This window comes from Rhineura floridana, chromosome 9, assembly GCF_030035675.1.
Source record: "Rhineura floridana isolate rRhiFlo1 chromosome 9, rRhiFlo1.hap2, whole genome shotgun sequence".
Classification (NCBI taxonomy): Eukaryota; Metazoa; Chordata; class Lepidosauria; order Squamata; family Rhineuridae; genus Rhineura; species Rhineura floridana.
Genome location: NC_084488.1, coordinates 39,547,505 through 39,570,989, shown reverse-complemented (window position 1 = coordinate 39,570,989; position 23,485 = coordinate 39,547,505). Strand labels below are relative to the sequence as shown.

At 40.4% G+C, this 23,485-nt stretch overlaps 1 protein-coding gene across 3 annotated transcripts in view; it reads left to right on the top strand.

Annotated features, from left to right (window-relative positions):
* The window catches only part of FAM149A (family with sequence similarity 149 member A), a 60,101-nt gene extending 51,786 nt beyond the window's left edge, over positions 1–8,315 (top strand). For all 3 annotated transcript variants that reach the window (XM_061583014.1, XM_061583016.1, XM_061583017.1), the window contains exons 13-14: positions 841–919; positions 3,907–8,315. In XM_061583014.1, coding sequence (XP_061438998.1) covers positions 841–919; positions 3,907–3,980 — 153 coding nt within the window. In that variant the 3' untranslated portion in view covers positions 3,981–8,315. The remainder of the gene's footprint in view (positions 1–840; positions 920–3,906) is intronic.
* The last annotated feature ends 15,170 nt before the right edge of the window (positions 8,316–23,485 follow it).

The following is a 23,485-nucleotide window of genomic DNA, read 5'->3' as shown; positions in this document are numbered from 1 at the left end:
TTTTTCTCTGAGAGTTGTCATAATCTGTTGAAATTCATTAAAAATCAGCCATGTTCACAGAGTACCTGTAATCCTAATACTGACCTGCCCCATACTCTGACCTTCATCTTCTGCAGTTTAAAAGTTAAAAAAAAAAATCAGCCAGGTGTTTCCATACCATATAATAAAAAACAGTACTAGGAAACTGTTCTTAAATTAGCATATCAGCACCTACACTTTGGAACTCCCTGCCTATTAACATTAGGCAGATGCCTTCACTGTATTTTCAGTGCCTGCTTAAAACATTTTTGTTTAGACAAGCTTATCCAGACACAGAGATGTAGATGTTGATATGTTGTAATATCTTTTTGGTTTACCACTGATTTTAATTGTTTTTTTAATGTTTTTAATTACTCATATTTAACTGTTTTTATTGATTTTATTTTAAGATTTCTTGTAAACTCCTTAGAAGTTTTGTTATAATCAAGCAGCATATAAATTTTGTTAAATAAATAAAAAAATGAATTACATCATCCACTGTTTCTCTCATCCAAAAGCGTACCTAAAAGAAGGCAATCATGTCTGGCTACATGCACCATAGTGGGGAGAGTGTTCCTTAGACTTGGAGCCACCACTGGAAAGGCCAACAAATATGATTGCTAGTCCTGTGACTTGTTTTATATATTCTGGGAAAATCTTATGCCACCCTCTGAACTGGTAGTTGTCTTGGATGTTCTTCAATGTTACTTTTGGAATATTTACATCTCCATAACTCTTCTTCATGTCTCAGTCCCTGTCTATCCTTGGCTTATGGTAGTGGGGGAATCCTGTAATTGATAAATATCTATATATCTCTTTCAGTCAGATACACCTCACAAAAGATCATTGACCCCTATGGATTTTGCTAATCATATCTGGACAGGTCAAGGTGTATTAACAGGTAAGACCTGTTTTATTAAAGAAAGCAAGAGGAGTAAAGCACAAGGTGCTCATCCTCTCAGAATTGAAACTATCTGGTTCAACATGCTGGCATTTGTGGGAGGATGAGGTAAATTGAGTAATAAGCTTTTTATTCCACATCTAAGCTGAGCTGAAAAACAAGTGCCATAAATGATTTAATACTAAATTGCCTCTGTATGAGAGGTGGAGCAGCAGGCAAAATTTAATGGAGCTGTAGGGATGGACAACTTGTGGCTGTTGTTAGACCACAGTTCCCATAATTCCTGTTCATTGGCCATGCTGGCTGGGGCTGATGGGAGTTGGAGAAGGGTTGTAGCTCAGTGATAGAGCATCTGCTTTGCATGCAGAAGGTCTCAGGTTCAATCCCTGACATCTCCAGGTAAGGCCGGGAGAAACTCCTGCACCGTGACTGTTCCACTTAGTAAATGTTTGGAATTGCAGCCTGAGTAAATCCCACTGCTCATTGAGTAAATCCCATTGCTCTGTGGGAGCTCCAAGTAAAGACATTTAGGGTTGTTCTGTTATAGTTTTGTACCTGTGTTTAATTTGTACAAGTCTATTATCGTTGGTTCTGGCGCAGGTGTAGAAATGTTCCAGCAGTATTAACAAAGAACCAACAGAGGGCAGCCTTTCCAATGGAAAGCACCAATTAGTAACCTTTCTCCTCTCATTTCTCCATAAAAATTGGTTGTTGCTATTTTAAGTTCTCATAAACTTAAGTCATGCATTGTGTAGCATGTCTGTTCATATCAGCTTATAATACCTCCTAGTCTAGGCATATGCTCCACCATTCTCCTATTTGTGCAATGCACATGAAATGAAGTGTTTTTCGGTGTAAAAAGTAAATTAACTGGAAAATTCCTTTTATAACTTTATTTTGTGACTTACTGAAAGGCAACAATACATTGCAAAAACAAACAAACACGTTTTTGCATTATTGAAGTCCACCATCAGTTCATGCTGTCTAGCTACCTAACGTGAAATAATGTATTTGGATGAGCTGGCAAAAATCATTAGAAAAGTAAAAATAAACTATCCTGTGAAGGGTGTGAGCAGTGGTGGCTGGTAGCTTCATGTCAGTTGGGGAGTGGACATGGAGCTACCAGCTGCCACTGGGTGTGAATACAGTCCCACAGACTATTTTTATTAACAAAATACAACCAGTGGTATTTTACTTCCTGCTACCCTTGATTATTACTGTGGGGTAGTGAGTTCAGGTAAAACCTATCATACAAGGTCTAGGGACAAACAGAAGTGGCTGGACATAGGCAGAGATGCTGACAGCTAGAAAGCTGTGTGGGAAAAGGACCCAAGGGGTAAGGTGTTAAGAGACAGGAAGTCCAGAGGATGGCTCTGAAGGACACATGTAGACATTGGCAGCAGGCTTTCTAGAACCTGAGGTAAAGACTGAGAGGAAGGAAATTTTTGGGGTGTGGGTGGGATGGCCAGCATGCAAGAAAGTAGTATTTGGTAGGGGCTTCAGATGAAGGTTGGGTATAGAAGAAGCTATATGTTAGCAGGACGCAGGCAGTGGACAGGCAGGGAGAGTGAGGGCCAAGCTACATGTGATCCTAATTACCTAATTGGGAAGGGGGTTTAGGTTTTTTAAAAATAAAAATAAAAGATGAGGAGGTCCCTGATTTTAATGTGGACCACAGCACTCAGGGCGGGTAGGTTTAATCCTTTTATTTCCAGCTGCAGTCCTGATGACACACATACCCCATTGGTGCTAGTGGGGACTTTTCCTCCAAGGCTAATAGCAACACGTGGAGGATTTTCATCAGGATTTTCTGAGTTGGGGATGGAAGAGTGAAACTTCCCCTCTGTGTGTGTGTGTGTGTGGGGTCCTGATGAAAACTAGGACTTTCCAGGCCTATTATTTAATTAAAAAAAAGAATTCTGATGTGTTTTCTAATGGTGCCTTTAATATCAGGTGTAGTTTGACGCTAAAGGTTGAGAAGAGGGCAGAATTGGGGTGACTGAAGGGTCCAGCACAGCATGGGCAATGGGCTAAAATGGCAATGACATGAAGAAGGTAGACTCTTGAAGGAATGGGGATTGCAGGAGTCATAAGAGCTGGGAAAACAAGTGTCTTAGGATTGGGAGAAGGCAGTGGTAGCACTGGAAAAATCCTCAGGCAAGGATCAGGAAGGGAGTGAAACAGGGAGATTTGGGAGGCTGGAATTCTTCAGTATGATTGAGATCAAACCACACACTTTGGGTGGGTGTGGAGGGCTAACTTTAACATGTTGATTTGAATGTCTAGCTCAGCCTTTCCCAACCAGTGTGCCTCCAGATGTTGTTGGACTACAACTCCCATCAGCCTCAGCCGGCATTGCCAATGGTCAGGCAAGATGGGAGTTGTGGTCCAGCAACATCTGGAGGCACAGTGGTTGGGAAAGGCTGCTAAAGGATGATGAACTTGTGGCCTAGATCAGGCCTGCAAAATCATTTGAAGAGGCTGCCAATCCCCATCTTCATCCCCATTGCAACATTGGGCTTTTCTCCAGTACAAGCTAATGGAGAGATTGCCATTAACTTGCAGACAGTGAGGAAAAGGATCCATGTTCTCCTAGAAATGGCTGGTGGGGATGAAAACACTCCACCTCAAACAAGGACTCTGTTACTCCAAGTGGTGGCTTCTCCCGCACCAGCCTTATTTGAGGCTGCAGCCTCTCCCCCTGCCCCCACCATGCTCTTGCCATTAATTTGCATGGGGTGGGTGCTCTCAGGTAAAAAAAAGTTAGTAATCCCTGCTGTATCTGAAACTGCTCATCATACTTAACACATTATTGGCTTCAACTTGTGTATTTTTCTGTTAATTTTCTATGATGCAGGACATTATTCTCATTTTACTGATGGGAAGATGAGGCTGGAAAAGGCCATCCACCAAAAGAATTTGAATATTGTTTCACATAGAATATCCATTTGATCCTTAATATTACCTGACAATATTTTTGCTTGCAGGTTCACAATTCCATATCAAATCATTCCAGAGAAATTCATCTGTCTCAAGAAGAAGATTTCAAGTTGCTTCATAACATTTAACAGGAGGCCAAAACAGCAACAAAAGACAACCTAATCTGTACTTCATGTCAACCTGCAATACTCAACCTACTATCAGAACGGTTGAAGTTCCAGTAATGTAATTTTGTGGCTTAGTGTCCTATGTCTCTGGATGTGGCCTCCTTGAAAATTGTTTCACCAAAGACTAATTGGAAAGAAGATTGATTAGTAAGGGCATCAAGACAGTGGCTTATATCTGGAATTCAGAGTAGAATTGGTGCCAACTGCTTTCTTTTTTTTTTTCTCAATTAATTTTTATTCTAATTTTCAAAACCAAAATAATACAAAAAGAAAACAACACAAATCAATAACTAATACAATACAAAAAAAATACATATATATAAAAATATTGACTTCCGATTTGTCATAGTTCAGCTATAAATCTATAATATATAACAAACCTATCTCTTAATAGATTATAAAATCACCTTCCTCCAGCGGTTATCTTAGTTGGTTTCAAATCTCATTAACATCATATCATTTTAATCTTCCACAGAAAGTCAAAGAGAAGTTTCCAATCCTTGAGATATATGTCAATCAATTTTTTTTTCTAAATAAACATGTCAATTAATCCAACTCATCAAATCTACTGGGTCCAGTAGTTTCAAATCGCTCTTCTGTCATTATCCATATTGGGTCCATCTTCCATCTTTACGCACCCAAAAATCTTGCTGTCATAGTCATATAATAAAAGTCTGATAGGAATTTCCTCCATCACAGATATTTTCTTACCATCAAATCCAAACGTAACACTGAAGTATTTTTTCAAAGCCGCATCTCTGTTCCTCTTTTCCACATGATACACTAGTACATTTCTTGAAGGTTTTTCCATTGACACAAAACAGGGATTAATTCTATTAACTTTCTCCATTTCAAGTTCCATCAAATCCTTCCAGTCCAGGAATTTTTTTGAACCGATAATATCTTTATCTCCAATCTCTTCAATTCCTTCAGAGACAGCGCTGTATTCCAAACTGTAATATTTATCTCCAGGATCCGTCACAACCAGGAAATCCAAATCTTTTTTATGTCCATATTTAAGCCAATCTCCATAGATTGAACCTTGCCTTTAATTTCTCTTTCATCCTTTTTTTGTTTTCCAGATCTATCTTTATTCTCCTTTCTCATAGAATCCTGAGTTTCTTTCAGCTCCTGTCTCATTTCATGAAATTCAGTTCTCCACGCTTGTCTATTATTTCTCAGTTCTTGTTTTATTGAGTTAATTCCATCCATTATTTTCTGAAGCATGTCTAGAAATAAAGTCCCTTCTTGTACATCCATGATCTTCTTAATTGCCATTCTTAAAACCAAAAGAACAAAACTCCTTCAATTTTCAATGTCCCAAGCAAAGAGCAGTTTATTTCTTTATCCAGTTACAAAGGAGTTAATCTTTCCAACCAATTAACGTCACACGCTAGACAGTCCTTATCTCTTAAATGTCCAGAAGTGCAAAAACAGCTTTTAGTTCACAGCGTTCAAATAACTAGTAGCAGAGAGAATGAGCAGATTCGTCAACAACAACAACAAAAAAAGTAGATCAGAAAAAATAGTCCCTTATATATATTACACAAAAGTCTTGTAAATCAAAAAGATTTCTTATCTCTCCCAATCAGAAAGCTCTCATCCGTTGTAATCTTTAAAACGCAATTTTCCATGTCAGCTTTTTGCAATAAAAAAAAAAAAATAAGCTATTTTATTTTCTTCCCCGTTAGTTCCATAAATAAAGAAGGAAAGTCTTACCTCATCTAGGTTATCTTAATTGCTGTTACTTTGACAAATCTCTTTAGCTATATAGATAAGAAAATGATAAATGTAGACAGGTGGTTTGCCTGCTAGTCCGTTAAAAAAAAACGGGTCACTTATCCAGCTGAGCTAGCATAAAATCCTCGCTCTGTCTGAACTGCTGGAAGACAGACAATTCTGACGAATTCCAGGCTCCAACAATCAAAACAAAACTATGTGGCAGATCTCACGCTTCTTCCTTATCCGGAAGAAATCATCCCCAGTCAGAAAAAACCCTTCTGACTGAATTTAAAACTGGATAAGTTTCATCCAAGACGGGAGCCCGTCTCAGAGGCAGCACAGGCGGAGGGATCCTCCTGGGAAGTCGGTGCCAACTGCTTTCTAAAGGCACAGGCAAAATTTAAGAAGCAAGTGCCTTCCTAATTCTCCTTCCTTTGTGGACCACAAGGTACAAGTAACAACTAGAGCGGAGCCAAATGATTGTGAGCTTTTGCTTTTTCTGTGGTGAGCAGGGGATCTTTCATAAAACAGCTAAACAAATTGCATGAAATTTAAAGTGCTCCTCTGTTTTTCATCCAAATTCTGTGAAAGCTCCCAGAGACTGATCTTTAATGATCGATGCCATCCCTGAGCTAGTCCACAGGACTCTGAATGCTTGGAAGGAAGAGCAGTCTGTTTACAGAGAACTATGTAAAGGAACTTGAGCTAAGCTTTAGGTCAGTTCTTGTAGAGCTTTCCTGAGCTTGGAACAGTCAGACAAGTTTAGGGGTAGCACAGCTCACTTGCTCCCACTTTGCCTTTAAAATGAGCCTTAGGGGGCTTTCACACATTTCCTTCTTGTGTATAAAATATAGAGGAAATTTTGAGCAAAAACTTGAAAACGCTGCAAAAAACCACAGGAACTTATTTGCAAGAATGAAAGTGAAACCAAAATTAAACAGCTTGTTTCAGCTCAGTTGTAGTAACAACCTGTAAAAATCCTTATGCTAGGGATAAGTAAATTTAACTCCTGCAACCATTTTGTTATGGTTCCATGAGTTAAATCTACCCCATGTTGTGCTGTACCTGTACTTTGGCTTAGCTTGGGAGTCTCTAAAAATAATTTTGGAAGTGAGGTACAGTAGGGCCCTGCTTATACAGCGGGTTAGGGACCAGGCCTCCGCTGTAAAGCGGAAATTGCCGTAAAGCGGAACCCATAGACTATAATGGGGCTGTTGCGCGAAAATGACGTCAAAACGCCGCAAAATCGGGTTTAAAAGGGGGAATTTCCCTCCGCTGCATAAGCAGAATGCCGGCATGCGAAGTGCCAGTAAGCGGGGCCCTACTTTATGCACAATTTGCTGCAGTTTTTAGTTCATATATTTTTTCTTGTTATCTTTTTGTACAAGTTGAGTTTATGCACATTGATTAAAACATCATGTAAACACAAATCTTGATGCAATCACATCATATCCTTATTGTGTGATCACATCAGGATCCTTTTGCTATGTGTACATGACTGTGTATTATATATCACAGGGCAGAAAGGAATCAAGATTCCTTATTGTATCATTTTAATAACTGCACAAACGCCCTGATACACATAGTTGCTGTGTAAAAACAAAGAAAACTGTAGCAAACTATGCACATGTAGAGGCCTGAAGTAACTCTGTAAATCAGCTGAAGAATGATAGATCTCTAAGATGTTCCTGCAACATAGTCCTCCTATTTCAAACAGCTTGGCCAGTCTGTGTAAAATGTATATATTTACTTTAACATCTCTTTCTAATCATGTCATTTGTTGTTTAAAATTGTTACCTTTTCCTAGCTTCTCTTTGTCATTAATTTGGCATGTCATCCCCTGAAGGATTATTAGAGTGCTGACCTTTGCTTATTGCAAGTAATTAATACTTCCAGTGCTGTAGAATAGCTTGGAGGGATTTGAGAAAATTACATAATCTACCAGAATCATACTATAAACCGTCAAGACCTGAGCCAGCTTGCTGGACTATGACTTACACTCTTTTTATTGAGTTGTTCTGCACTTCTTTAATGCCAACTGCTAATGTAAAATCAATTATTTTATTTCTACTTCAACAAATTAATTAAAAATTCGCTTCATGAGCCAGTGAATCAGTGGAAATGTGTATAGAATGATTTTAAAGTGTTTGCTGTTTTCCTTGCAATAGTGATCACTGTTGGCACTTAACCAACCAACCAACGAAAAAGTAGGCCCACAAGTTTTATTTTACTGTAAACAGTTGAGAAAATGACCTCTTTCTTAAAGAACTATAGGCCAACTCACCCTGCCTGTATGATAGGCATGAGATTGTGTCAGAAAGCTTAATTGCTGAGCTGAGATTCAAATCCAGGATGTATTCAAGCTGCATAAATGGTCTGGAAAGGTGTTCATAATAGCCTCAGTCAAGGAAAGACTCCTGAGCTGTGGTTGTGTTCCTGCCTCCTACTCTCTTCAAGGTGTGGCTTAGAACATGTTGTCTTAGTAGATATTTGTTTAAAATAAATATTTCAATAAGCATATCAGTACAATTCTCTAACACATTTCTTAACAAAATGTTTCACTTGAAGCTACCTTTATTAAAATAATTTTATCCAACTCTTCTGATAAGTGGTTGCTTTTATAAATTTGTGGGACATAATTTCAGCTCCTTGAATGGCTCCCATTTCTTTTGGTTTAAGAGATCTATAGGACAATTATTCATTAGCTCCAAAGAGTCTGTAATGCAGTGTTCCATTTTCTTTAGACTCTTCAGTACAGAGTTTCTTGACAAGTGCATTTTATGACTTCTGCATGGTGCTGTGTATGGAAACAGCCAGCAACTGGGAGGAACTTAAGGTTAGGATTAGTTTGGTTTCCTTACTAGAAAGTGTTAAGTGAGCTGAACTGAACAAGCTGCCATTTCTATTTCACCTGCAGCACCCCTGCAGATACGCTTTCTGCAGACACTGTATTTACAGAACTAATAATAGTGTCATTAAGCCATGTTGGAGATGGCAGGGAAGTGATGAAAAACATGTTGGAAGGATGGGTGAGTTTTCACCGTATGTTTATGGATGTATCACTGGAGAAGCTAACATTTGCCTATGCACAAGCTGTATTTTTAACTGGAAATAGTGATAAACCAGCTTTAGATCTTAATTCAGGGAACAGTCGGGTTGCAGCAGCAATTCTGAGAGGTTTTAGAAAAATTAGTCAAATATCAAATGCACAAAATAAAAGCATGGCTGAGACAGTGTAATTGGGAGGGGGTGGCTGCTGCAGCTGCGTATGAGAACCACTCCAACTCTGCTTGTCCTTTTTAATTTCCTGTCTCCTAGACATTGAACTTGTCAAGGATTATTAGTAGGTTGGCACAGTCATTAACCAAAATGGAGACAATAGTCAAGAAATCAGAAGGCTAGGACTGGGGAGGGCAGCTATGAGAGAACTAGAAAAGGTCCGCAAATGCAAAGATGTATCACTGCACACTAAAGTCAGGATCATTCAGACCGTGGTATTCCCCATCTCTATGTATGGATGTGAAAGATGGACAGTGAAAAAAGCAGATAAGAGAAAAAATAAACTCATTTGAAATGTGAGAGCTTTGCAGATTCCATGAACTGTGAAAAAGACAAATAATCGGGTGTCAGAACAAATTAAACCAGAACTATCACTAGAAGTTAAAATGATGAAACTGAGGTTATCATACTTTGGACACATAATAAGAAGACCTGATTCACTAGAAAAGACCATAATGCTGGGAAAAACAAGGGAGTAGAAAAAGAGGAAGGCTAAACAAGAGATAGATTGATTCAATAAAGGAAGGCCTGAATGTACAAGATCTGAACAGGGTGGTTTATAACAAATGCTCTTGGAGGTCGCTGATTCATAGGGTCTCCATAAGTTGTAATTGACTTGAAGGTACATAACACACTGTAATCAAGCTGTCTAGATAATAATCGTTGGAATGAAATTACACCAGCAGTAGCCAATGTGGTGACTTCTAGATGTTGTTAGACTACAATTCCCATCATCCCTGATCATTGGCCATTCTGGATGAGGAGAGTTGTAGTCGAACGGCAGCTGGAGATTACCATGTTGGCTATTCATCTTGTGTACTTAACAAGATGTATAACTGCTTCCTCCCCCCCCGATCTAAACACTTAAAAGGCCTCACAATTTTCCATCTGTGCAGATAAATGTGTGCAGGGCATCCTCCCCCCACCCCCATCAGTTCTGCCTAGTTGCTTGCATCCTGCCTGGGTTTTCAGAAAAAGCCCTAGCTAGCAGCAGTAAGGAAGAAAAGCACATCATCAACATAAGTTTGAGCTGGATAAATTCAGGAGGCATCTTATGGTTGATAGAATGTCTTAGCTATGACAAAGAATATTCCCTCTGAAGTTCTTGCGAGGAAGAGCTTGGGTTTTAATCACTATTGAGAGAGACTGCTACAGCTGAAGGTGAAAACTGGATGGATGGACAAGTCCAACAGAAGCAGAGAATCTTCTTTTGGAGGAGGAAGAACTTACGAGACTGGGTTTGCTTGGATGTTCAGGCTTTGGCCAGGTCTCCACAACTTTTTGCTTTAGGGCTGTACCCAAAAGTGTAAAGAACATGAAATGAGAGGTTCGAGAATAAGAATTAACTATGCAGGAACAAAACAGGTCACTGTATCCAACAATGTTCACCTCTGGGAAGTGATAAACATCCCTATAATTTGTCCCTAGCCTCTGAAAAATAAAAGAGACAGACAGTGGCTCTGAATATGGACTTTCCATTCTTAAATATAGAAGCTACTGATGGATTCATTCTCCATTAATACCCAACATCATAGGTGCTAGTGTCCATTACGACAGCTTGTTGAAAGTAAATTCCATAGTTAATTTGTGATTTATGGAATTATTTTTGTTTGTCCTGAATCCACTACTAATTAATTTAACTGGAAGATCCTGAGCACTAGTGTTTTCAGAGAAGGAGGGGTGGGAAAGAATCATTTCCCCCACATTGTTCAGACAATATAGCAGACCAGTTTTTGTGTGTGGGTAGAAATAGCTTTTCTTGTGTGGAGCATGCCATACATCTTATATCTATACCATGTAGACAGGAGAGCAGAGTATGATCTGTACAGATGTGCTTTGTGTTGAAATCAGGTGGACTAAAATAGCATACCCAGAACATAAGCCTATATACAGAGACATTACCTAAGGGACACAACACATTGCAAAAATTCTACAAGAGACATGAGGTGACATGTAGATTGTTACATGTTACCATTGTACCTCGTGTGGGTTTTGCATCATGAACACAGCAAAAACAAAAAATGAAGTATGTGTAACCATCTCCCGTAGCAATAGCTTGTATATTATTTTGTACACAGACGTTCCTTTGTTGAAGGAATTTGGTAATATGAAATTGCCCTTATTAGGGGATTATCTAAATGGATAAATGTTTATCCATTAATGGATTCCTTTTAAGTGGAATGTTTCTGATATTGCATAACAGGTGCCTTTTTTAGTACCAAGTATATAAAATGAATGGACCATGATATGCCTAGGTATCTTCAACCAGAGATAAAGAGGTACAAATTACAAATAGTATGGCATACTTCTAAAAAGCTAAATTATTTGTAATATGGATAAGGCACAGGTTAAAATGAATTATTGAATGTTTAAAGTAGGCTTACAGTTGTTAGACTCCTATTCTCCTGACAGTGGCCAGAGTGGTTTAACAGTCAGTCCCTCTTCAGGGGATTGTAGCTCTGTGAGGGGAATAGGGCCTCTGCTAGCAACTCTCAGCACCCTTCACAAACTACATATCCCAGGATTCTTTGGGGAAAGCCATGACTGTCTCAAGTGAAATAAAGGTCTGGTGTGGATGTGGTCAGGGACAGCTTTGGTTTAAATTTGTGTGGGAGACTACCTGTGCCTGCTGTAGAATAAAAAGGTGGGGGAAACCCTGGAAAAGAATGATACTGTTCACAATGTTTTCCTTTTGGAAACGAAAGGGGCTTTTCCTCTGCCCATTGCCCACCCACCCAATCCCCTCCCTCTCCTCCCCTTTTCTCCTCCTTCCTCCCCCTTTGTGCCTCCCATTGAACTCAGTAAGCATACAAATGGTCAAACCTCCCCTCCCACCTGCTTCCCTCCCGTTCCTCCACTCCCTCCTCTTCCCCTGCCCTTCTTCCTCCCCTTCTCATTCCCCCATGGTCAGCTTCACCTATCCTATGTATGATTCCAGGGGAGTAAATCCCATTGAACTCAATAAGCATGCAAATAATGCATTCTCAGCAAACTTGCACAGGATCCCATTTCTTACCTCCTGGCTTAAAAAGCAGAGGCACAGGTTATCAAATTATTCCAAGCTGCACAGGAAGTGGATTGGACTGTGAAAGACCAACTCAAATTGTGTTTGCATTTTGACAAATTTGTAGGGAAGCATGATATCTCAGAGAGGAGGTCAGGTCTCCTGCTCCCCTGGTGCATTCACTATAGCTGCCCAATTTCCCTGCTTTTTAAAGTTTGATAGAAATATCTGTTGGCTATAGGTAAGTTCTTAAACCACAAGTTTTTTTGCCTATTAGTGAATAGTTATGTGGATGGTGGTCCTTATCTCCCTGAATTTTACTCCCTGGGTATTAGAAATTGTTGGGACATAACTAAGAAAGAAAGGTTAGAGTGAGCTGCTTCTGTACTGTCCCATGTCTTCACCTCCCAATATTTCATGTAAAACTTGAGTACGTATACTAAGGATGAAGCATCCTTTTAAAAAACTGCTTTATATTATTCCAAGGATGTAGCTAATGAAACTACTCTAAACATGCTGCTATTCCTCTTGTAGATTTGGATTAAGGAAAAATTAAAAGTGTGTTTCACTTCTTATATTTAGCAGGGTGTGCACACCCTGTTGGAATGTATGAGGTTCATGTGGGTTGAGGCTGCATGGGGCTAAAGGCGTAGCTAGAGAGGAGACCTCTTGGTTGCTAGGCTATACCTGTCATTTGATCTCCTGCTGTCTCTTCCTTCTTGCTAGACTGATATGCAAGGAATGTTGATCTCAGTTCCTTCCTGCCTAACCAGTGTCTTTCTTCTTTCTCGAGAGGGGAGCAGACATCTTTCCTTTGTCTCTCCTCTCTACCAGCATGAGGGCGAGTACTGGGCGCAGTGCTCGTTGCTCCGACATAGCTAGTTAGCTAGATCTAGAACTCTTTCCTATCAAGCATGTACTTCCAGAATAAAGTAGTTCTTTCTTATTTTAAAGCTTAAAGTCTCTGTCTGACTGATTTGCAGGGAAAGTAGAATCTTAGCAAAGATTCAAACACGCACACATAAGCTCGCTCAATACTCTCCGTTCAGCTACGCAACTCTGCAGGGTCCTACAGGACATTGGGCCCAGCCTCCTATACACCCTACCTTTTTTCCTATAAAGAAAATTATGGATGTTCTCTGCACTGCTTTCTAGAGTGAGTGGTTCATGTAACTGCCATGGAGCAAGAACTATGCACCACAGTTTGGGAACCTCTGATCTAACACATGATTTCAAATATTTTAATTTTGCAACATGTCCAAAACATATCTTTAAATTTTAATTTACCCGCCCTTCACCCTGAGGTCCCAGGTGTTGACCATTGAACCGCACTGTCACTGAATCTGTTTTCCATCAAGTCTGAAAAACTGTAACTAGGGGGAGTTATGTCTTTGCCCAGTCTGGGAATGGACTGCCAAGGCCGTTGCTATGGTAGCCATCACGATAAACTGGGAAAAGTTCTAGCAGCTATTTGTGTTGAGCTGAGTCTTCTGTGTATTGCCTCTGAACTGAGAGGTTGTCTTCTGTGTTTACCTTTGGAGAGAGAGGTACCAGAAGGGGGGTGACTGAAGAAACTCTACATGTATTTACTCTTAAGCCTTTGGCCATAATGTCTTAATAAAGATTCTTAACATGATCTAATGCTCTGAAGAAGTTTCTTGCTCAACTTAACTCCAACGTAATGTATGCTGTTTCACGCAACAACGCACACACGTCAACAGGGTTGCAACACTTATTTTAAATACATCAGATTAAAACCACAAGTCTAGTTACTATGATTTAAATGTTGCGCTGTGTGTAGTTGTGTTGCTTAATTTCGTTTAAAAGCAGCACCACAGCAGCAGAGAGTAACAGCAGATGCTGAAATGCGAGTGTGCCAGCGTGTGCGTGCATTTGCCTAAGAAAGCAGGCTTTTACCCTGCATCAGCATCACTGAGACTTGAAACTTAGTAAAATAAGAAAAGCTACTTTATTTATAGAAATACATAGTAGATAGAAAAGTAGATAGTTCTAACTAATGAGCTAAGTTGGAGGCATGACGCCCAGGTGTAGAAGTTAGCCCCATGCTTGGAGAGAGAGCAGAGACAAAGGGAGTCTCCTCTCTCCTGGTCAGCCGGAGGACAAAGGAGTGGAAAGGGCAGAAGGAGGAGGGGCAGGTAAGCTTCCCTAAAGGCGTCACAGTCTAGCGACAGAAGGAAGTCAGTCAGAGCATCACAGGTAAAAGGTAAACAAAGCCTATCCATCTGGAGGACCCTAGCTCTATCTTCCCTCTGGAGCTTAAACAAAAGCAGGAATTGCTGTTGCCCCACTTCCAACATTAAATTGTATATTTGTTTTAATTTATATGATGGGGTCACCAACCTGTTGCCCATGGGCACCACCATTTCTGCAAAGGCCTTCAATGGTGCTCCAGCAGGAACCCCAGAATCTGAGCTTTCATTTTTTAAAAAGCAAGTCTCTAGCCCACTAAAAAGAAAGTTATGGAGCATAATGTGCAGGTACCCTTCTAAGTGATTTATGTGAAATGAGCCAGCCTGGCTGCTCCTGCCTGTCAGTGGTATTGGCCAATGAGTGAAGTAAGAACTGTGAGTTGTTTGGACACCAGGTAATAGGAATCCCTGGGATCATAAAGAGCTGCTGGTGTGCCCTATCATTTAGTGCTCTTTTCCTGTTTCTGTCTTTTTTCCCCAGTCCTTGCAATCTCTATAGTTTGCCTGTCTTTCCCCCCAATCCTTGCAATCTCTATAGTTTGCCCTTCCCCCCCCAGCAACCAGGAAGTAAGTCTGTTTGTGTTTAATGGGGCTTACTTCCAGGTATGTGGGTACAGTATGGCAGCCTAGGCTTTGGTTTAGGGTTGGCACTGGGGAGAAATGGTTCTTGTGCCTTTAACAGCTACATGACAGACAGAGACTGAACAGGTCAAACCTTTTCTAGTATGGAAATACAATTATGTAAGAAGCTTCACCATGTCTACTCTGTTTTGTATTATGCCATCCTCCTATGGCAACTATTTTGTATTATGCTGCACCCTACATGGCATCCATTTTGTGAATGCTGCCCCCAGCACTCTCTCAAAATGTGAAATGTGCCCTGTGGAAAATAACCACTGCAAGCCTGGGAAATAAATAATACATGTTATAATTTATTCTAACTAATGCCAAAGTAATAAACCAAGTTTATTACTCTATTGTTACAAGGTAATTGCCACATTTATTGAACTGGCAGCTACAAGGTTATCCATTTTATTTGAATCCACAGCACAGGGTTGAACATCTTCAGTCTGTTGGACCTTGGGCAAACTCTTAGAAGCGCCGGCGCAGGATCCTAGTTCAGATACAGGCAGATAAGTGGTGGTATTCAGTGTACTTGTTCCATTAGCACAGAGAGGGGGAAGAGAGGGAGTAGTTCCACTGCAGAACAGAACAAGTTACTTAGCGCTACATTGGATTCAACCCAAGAACCAGAGATATGATCACAGACAGGTTAAAGATCTGGCACTGGATCAGTCACATGAGAAGCAAAGTTCCAGAAGCAATAGGTATGCTCAGAGAGGTACTACAGGATCATGCAGAGAAGAATCAGAGACAACTGTGGACTTGAAGCTGGGTAGAAGATCATGTTTGAAGGGAGCAAATGCTTGGAGGAGCCATGAGCAGCTATAAGATCAAAGGCAATTCAATTCAGAACAATGATCAGGAAAAGGAAGCAGAAGAATAGGATGATTTATTAGTCCCCTTGAAACATAGTTCTCAAGTTGTCATGCAATAGTGTAAAGAGAAGCAAAATTAAAATACAAGTTACATATAATACAAATGAACTGTATAGATTGCAGGGAGAACAAAAACATGATGCCAGTCACAAGCAAGTCACCTAACCATGCAGATTTATTTATTTTTATTTAAAGAATGTGAAATAAATACACATTTTTAAAAATAATAAACTGCCAAAACATAAAGGGCTGACAACGGCTGTCAAAAATAGAGGCTAATAATATTTATCTTGAAAAGATGCTGGATGTATCTTTTATGGTAAGCCATAGACCATGACTTACTGTGGATTACTCTAACGTTGCTCCTTCCTGAGTGGGAGCAACAAACTATGTTCTCTTGCTTACCGTGTTGTCTGCACTGCGATACAGTTTATTTCTCCCGAAACAGCAAGGCAAGAACACATCTTGGTTTCTGACCATAGTTTGTTTTTTGGTTTGGACATCACAGGCAAGGAGGTTCATAGTTTGTTGTTTCCGCTGTGCTAGCATGAGGGCAAAGCAAGGGCATTCTCCTTGTTTATGGCTAACCATGGTTTGCAGCTTACATGATGTGCAAATGCAGCCACTGAAATAATGATGTTAGAAGACCTGGGAATATTTAAAAAGTATTTTGCCTGGCTGAGTATTCACACTGAAGACATTATTCAATCTCTCTCTCTCTCTCTCTCTCTCTCTCTCTTTCTCTCTCTCTCTCTCTCTCTCTCTCTCTCACACACACACACACACACACACACTGCCTTTCACTTCAAAGTACCATGCCAGCTTACAGAACATTGAAATGACATATAACAACAACCATATAAATAAAACAGTAAAAATTTCAGTTTCAGTTACAGTAGCCAGAGATGCAAGGAGCCAGTATTAACAACCAGGAGTAGCTGGAGTTAACAGGTATGTTTTAGTTGTATTACATAAACATGTATTGTAAAATAGAATTATATTTTACTAATTCCTGCCCACTAATTATATTTGATAACAAAGTGTTCCAGTTAGGGATGGGTGAGAATTTCAATTCAGTTCGCATTTCAAGCCGAATCTATCAAATCCGCACTTTCTGAAAAAATACAAGAATCGAAACATGGCCATCCTTTGGAATTTGCACTTATTCAAATTTTGAAATGCAGTTAGCCAACCAACCAATGCTTACAAAAATGCATAGATTAGGAGAAAGCATGCATAATATATATATATATATATATATATATATATATATATATATATATGAGGGGAAATAGCATGCAAAAATGCATTATTTTGCTGCCCTGCTGGGAGGAAGGGCGGGATATAAATCAAATAATAAATAATTATATGACAAGAAATGGCTTGCAAAAGTGGCTACGTTAGGCAAAGCTGATTACAAAAATGTGTGTATTGGAATAAATTTGCACTAAATTGCTGGAGAATTTTCATGAGGATTTTTTTTTTATAAATAGCAAATTGCTGCAGAAATATGGAGAACTGAATTTAAGGTTGGAAAAATGAGAAATGGAGAGAACTGAAATTGACAGATCTTCCCATCCCTACTTCCAGTGGAATGTTGATGCTGGAAGTGGGGGAAGAGCAACTCCTGTTTTGGTTCTTTTGTTTGTATTCCAGAAGGAAGATAAAGTTAGGGTCCTCCAGCTGGCTAGGCTTGCCTACCTTCACCTGTGCTCTTCTCTGCCTAACTTCCTTCCATTGTAAACTGATATGCTCAGGGAAGCTGACCTGCCCCTTCTTCCTTTGTCGTCTTCTTCAACTGTCCAAGGAGAGAGGAGACATCTTTGTCTTTGTTCTCTCTCCTGAGCCATGAGGGCAATACCCAAGTCTGGGCATTGCACCTCCAACTTGGTTCGTTAGTTGGAACTAGGTATGCCTTTCCTATCTACTATGTATTTCTATAAATAAAGTATATTTTCTTATTTTACTAAGTCTCCAGTCTCAGTGATGCTGATGCAGGGTAAAAGCCTGCTCTTTAGGTAAATACACACACTGGCACACATGCAGTTCAGACGCTGAGTATCTCTGCATATTTCCATAACGGTTGAAATGGGCCTTAGGCTGTTTAAGTCCTCCTGTGGATCATCATTGCCTCTTCAGAGTCTTCTCTGCATCATTTCTATATGTCATTCATTTGCACAATATGTTTTATTTGCATGGTGTGTGCTCCAGTATTGCTAGATTATTCTTGGAGCATACTGGCATGAACAGCAACCATTATGCCACCTGCATTTCTGTCAACCCCCTACGAAGTGTCAGATCAGGCCCCTTTCTTTCAGAGAGCACATTGGTACCTGCTCTCTAATGGGATTAGAACCTCATCCTTCTCAAAGTGTGCTACTTGCTCATACTATAAGCAGTTCCCTCTGAAAGAGGGTGTAGACTTTAAACTGCTCATTAGGTAAATGAAATTGTTTTGTTTTTAGCGCAGGTAAGTTGACATTTTTAACATATTTTCTCTGCATTTATTATTTTGCAAAGAGACTGATTTTTGTCTTTTGAACATAGCAGACAGGCATTGTTTGCCAGTGAAGAAATATATTACTCTGAAGGATGAGTATGTGAATGAACCCTTGATGGTATGGCTGTTTGGTGTGCCTGCATGACACAGCTAGCATCTGGGGTTTGTTGCAGGACCTAATTTCCAGGTTTATATGTCTATCGATATATCATTATTGCTGCTGTGTTGCTGTTTTAATTTAGCAGGCAGTACGTGAGGAGAAGCCTACCATCTAAGGCCTGTGTGAAGGAAATCCAGGATTAAACATCATGGATGACATGCTGGAGCAGTTTTGGCTGAACTTGATAGCAAGTGATGTTCTGTCACTACTACTTCTAGGCCAGCCTTTCCCAACCTAGTGCCCTCCAAATATTTTGGAATACAATATTGGCCATGTAATAGTCTAAAATATCTGGAGGACTCCAGGATGGGAAAGGCTGTTCTAGTCTGTGCCTGGGTATCATTCTGTAATAGGCTGTGTCTATCAGTCTGGCCTTGTTGATCTGCTTTGTCACTCCAATGGGTGGATACTGTAGTTTGAAAAATACATGATGGAAATTCTTCAGGTGTGAGCTCTCTGACCAAAGAACTGGAACAAATAGTTTTATCATAGGACGTATGCATTCTGTGGTGTGCTCTGGGTGTTGCAGGAACTGTTGTTGCTGTGACCCAGGCTGGGAGGGGAAGGATAGTCGAGGATGATACAGACGATGATAACTTGGACTGTGAAACCAGAGAAGGGACTAGCAGCGAGGTACACCACAGCGTGCCCTAACCCCTGACATGGACAGTACAGCGCCCTCCGTTCCTGGTCCCCCTGTAGAAGTGCAGCCTGAACTGTCAGACACTGCTTTGTTGGACACGCCCCCGCTGCTCGTGCCTGGGACTCAGCCTTGCCCACCAGACATCTCCCAGCCAAGCGCCCCACTGCTTCCCACACCTGAACTGGCAGACAGCTCCCCTCTTTTGGAGGGGGAGGCTGAGATCAAACCACTTTTGCCCCATGCTCAGAGGTGTCAGAGGCAGGAAATTCAACAGATGGAGCTGAGGAGGAGTTTTCATTTGTGTGCGTGATTCCAAGCCTACTTAAGTTTATGCAGAGGAGGGGCCTAGTTGCTGAGTCAATGTCTTAGAGCTGCAAAAACATGCTTAGTCAGTGTTAGTTCAGGACAAAGGTTCCTAGAAAATGTGGTTAAGTTAATGAGGTGCACCGCTTTTGATGTATCAATAACTTTAATAAAAAGAGAAAAAATCACAGACGCATCTGAGACTGAGTTCTTTGACTTCAGGCAGAACAGCTGTGATCATAAGGAGAGCCTACTGGATCAGGCCAGTGGCACTTCTAGTCCAGCATCCTGTTCTCACAGTGGCCAACCAGATGCCAATGGGAAGCCTGAAAGTCGGACCTGAGCACAAGATCACTCTCCCCTCTTGCGGTTTCCAGCAACTGGCATCTGGAAGCATACTACCTCTGACTATGGAGGCAGAGCATAGCCATCATAACAAGTAGCCATTGACAGCTTTATCTTCTATGTATTAGTCTAAACCTCTTTTAAAGCCATCTAGGTTGGTGGCCATCACTACCTCTTCTGGGAACAAATTCCGTAGTTTAACTGCGTGCTTTGTGTACCTTGAATTTCCAGTACAGGATGGTGCCTAAATGGTCATTTTGTAATTGCACAATAGTGTCTAGAAAATTAATCGTCTGCCTAGAATCATCTAGATAAAAGTGGCTGAAGTCCTAGTGGAACTTCTCATTATATTCTTTTATATTTGTTAGCAAACTAATGTGCAAAAACTCTCCTTAGCAGAGGGGGCAAGGGACTGGAACACTGGACCTAAAATGTTTAAGCCTGAAGAGAGCATTTAACTGATGACAATTTAGAAGAGCAAGAGGAAGACATTTTATTACTGCAACAGAGGGATTGCCTACAGTAACAACAGAATACCTATAATAACTAGGAAAAGAAGTTGATGAAACATCAACTGGTGAAAAGATAAGGTGTTGACCGTATTTTAGTAATGTTGGATTGCATCATCTCAGTATTTACTATTTAATGTGCTGCCTTGGATAGGCATCATATACAAATTCCTATGCATCTTTTCCAGGTCACAGATTCTTATTTGTTTGCTAGCTCTCGTTTCTTCCATGGGTGTTTCCAGGTAAGCGGCTTCTAGCACAGGGATTGCCAGTCTTTGGGGCTTATAGGGATTTTTGCAAACCAGAGCAATCTTTGTGGTTGCTACACATCACACTGCAACCAATTCTACTAACTATCGTAGAATGCTTCTTCATGCCTACTGTCAGCAGGGGGAAAGAAGAGAGGATGCCCTGTGGACACCAGAGAAGGCCTCTGTGAACACGTGTGCACTTGTGGGCAACATGTCAGCAACCCTCTGTTGTAGAAGAGCACTACTTTACTCTTTCATTTCATTTATTTCATTTTTAAACCGCCCATAGCGAATAGCTCTCTGGGCAGTGAACAAAACAAGATTAAAATACAATATTACAATAAAATTACAATAAAATCAGCAACAAGTTAAACTCTTCCGCATCCCTCACTAACAACATAAGCTTGGTACATGTGCATTAAGAAGTAAGCACATTTTAATTCAATGGGCCTCACTCCCAGGTAAATGTGAGTAGGATTGCAGGCTTATTGTCCCAGGCAACTTTAACAGGGAGCTTCCCTGTAGAGCTGCATTAATATTGTTTGGCTACAAATAGCTCACTTTAAATCAGTTCTCAATGAATGATCACTCCTCATGCATTTTGTGATATGTCCCTAGCAGTGGCCTTTGGGATCTGTGCAGGTTGTGTTGGCATGATGTCTCTACTATGTCTCATCATCACTGCTGTTGCTAGCGCACATCGGCTCTCCATTTGGCTTCACCAGCTGGTTTCTTTGCAGCTATAATTGCTACCAGGTCCTTTCCCATTATCAGGTGCACCAGGGCAGGGAAGGGTGTGGTCGAGAGAAGGAGATAAACATTGTTTCTATGGAGTCATGTGCAGAGCTTGGAAGACTATTTTTAAAAAATAATTACAATTACTGTTACATGGCCCCCAAAAGTAGTAATTACTGTTACAATTACAATCCCTCTGAAAGTAACTGATTACTTTACTGTTACTCAAAAGTAATCACTACAATTACAGTTAAGTTACTTTTTTAAAAAAAATTGCCTACAAGGTGCTGGCCTTGGCTGTTGCACATCTAAAGTAGCCTAAAACAGCATTAAACACACACACACACACACACACACACACAGAGGGTATTAGAATATTTTTTTTATCCATAAGATTGACAGAATGGCATAACAGAATCTCGCATCCCCCCAGCAATGATGATACCCCAACACACATATAATTCAACTGAAATCAAATTTTACACTTGAAGTGCTGCTTTTACAATGCATTTCCGTTATGTCTCAAAAGAACAAGATGCTCAAAGAGCACATCAGACAAGGAATGTCTTTTTACAGTCGTTATGTTCCCACTGGTACTGAACAGGCATTCTACTGCGGCACTTGAAGGCATACCTGTGCTGTGCCGCAAAAAACACCGCAGCACACATGGAAAGCCATGGAATGATGACAGTTCCCTGCTGGGAGACCTCAGGTACCTCAATTCCTCATCAGCAGTGTCCACTGCTGACTTCTTGCCCTGGGGTTGGATGTTAAAGAAGTCATTTTCCAAGTCATCTCCTTCCTGGTCTTTGTCTGAAGACTGATCACTGTCCTCATTAAGCGCATCCATCTTTATTTCACCTTTCAACAAGGCTTCCATTGTGTATCTAAGAGAGAGGATATGTTAACACATATATGTTAGGAAACCACCATTGCTCTTGATTTCCTGATGCTTGTCATGTCCCTTGATTCAGGGTCCAACTGTCAGCCTGAGCCTGTGGATGATGACATGGAAGGTAGGAAGGTGACCAAGTCATCACACTCATGGGGCAGCACAGCAGGCCCTTAAGGATTACCTGCAGCACCCAAGGTTGTGATGAAGAGCCATCTGCATTTGATTGCTTGGGATTAAACAGTGGCAGTATCGAATCAACAGGGAGTTCTGCATACAATAATTAACTTTAATCCTTTCAATGTTACTGTAATGCAGATAGGTCAATATCTGAGTTCAATTTCATATGATGAGAAACTGAGATAGTGATCAGGAGTCATTCATTAAATGGATTCCAAGGGTGGTGTGTGTGTTGAAGAGCTCCTGGCACCAGGCACACTCCCCTTGCTATTTTGGAACTTGAGTGAAACGAACAATTAGTCCCAATTGCTTTTGTAAACAGATTTCTAAACTACACAATGGTCTTTCAAGCTCTGTGATATCTCTGGACAGATTGGTTTTCTTAAAATGATGATAGAATCACCATGTTTTCTTTCATTGGTCCTTCTTCTGTCCCTCTCAGCAGCCTGGCACATGGAAATTTAATAGATGAAGCCTTTCCTGTCACTTTTTCATGAAAGCAAAAGCAACACCTGCTAATTTTTCTTTTTCTAGCATGATGATAAAGGGTGCCTTCAGACTGTTGCTATTTTGTGGAGAGGTTCAAACACATACCAGAAATTTATACTTGTGCAATCAAAGCAAATTAAAGTGCTCTGTTGCTCTAGTGGAACAAATCCACTTTTTAAAAAGGATTTTTTTGTGGTTCGGAAATGCCCTGAAAAGCATAATAATTAACAAATTATTAAGAAGATCCCATAAGTAGATCAGGATGAGTGCTCATTGTTGCATAACATCCTGCAAACAAATCAGACAAAGTGCTCAATAAAAACTGGGTGTAGTCTAACCTTCATGTAAGTGTACTGCAAACAAATCAAGATAAATGATTAATAAACAAGTCTTCTGGAAGAGCCTGCTGGATTGGAAATGCTTCATCTACTAAATGTCCATGTCCATGAAATGCTGCACCTACTAAATGTCCATGTCCATGAAACGCTCCACCTACTAAATGTCCATGCTGTTAAAGAAACAGGACCAGTGGGATGGGGTGGGGAGTTGCCAATTCTAGATGAACTGGCAAAATCTTTTTGGGAAGATGACAAAAGAGATAAATATACACAATCCACTCATTCACAAACAGGAGCAGGATCATCCTCACTGACTGCATGGCCCCTACTGGCACAGTGTTCAGGGTCAATGTGAAGGGGCCACTTACTCACATGCGGCCAATGGCGGCTGGTAGTTCCA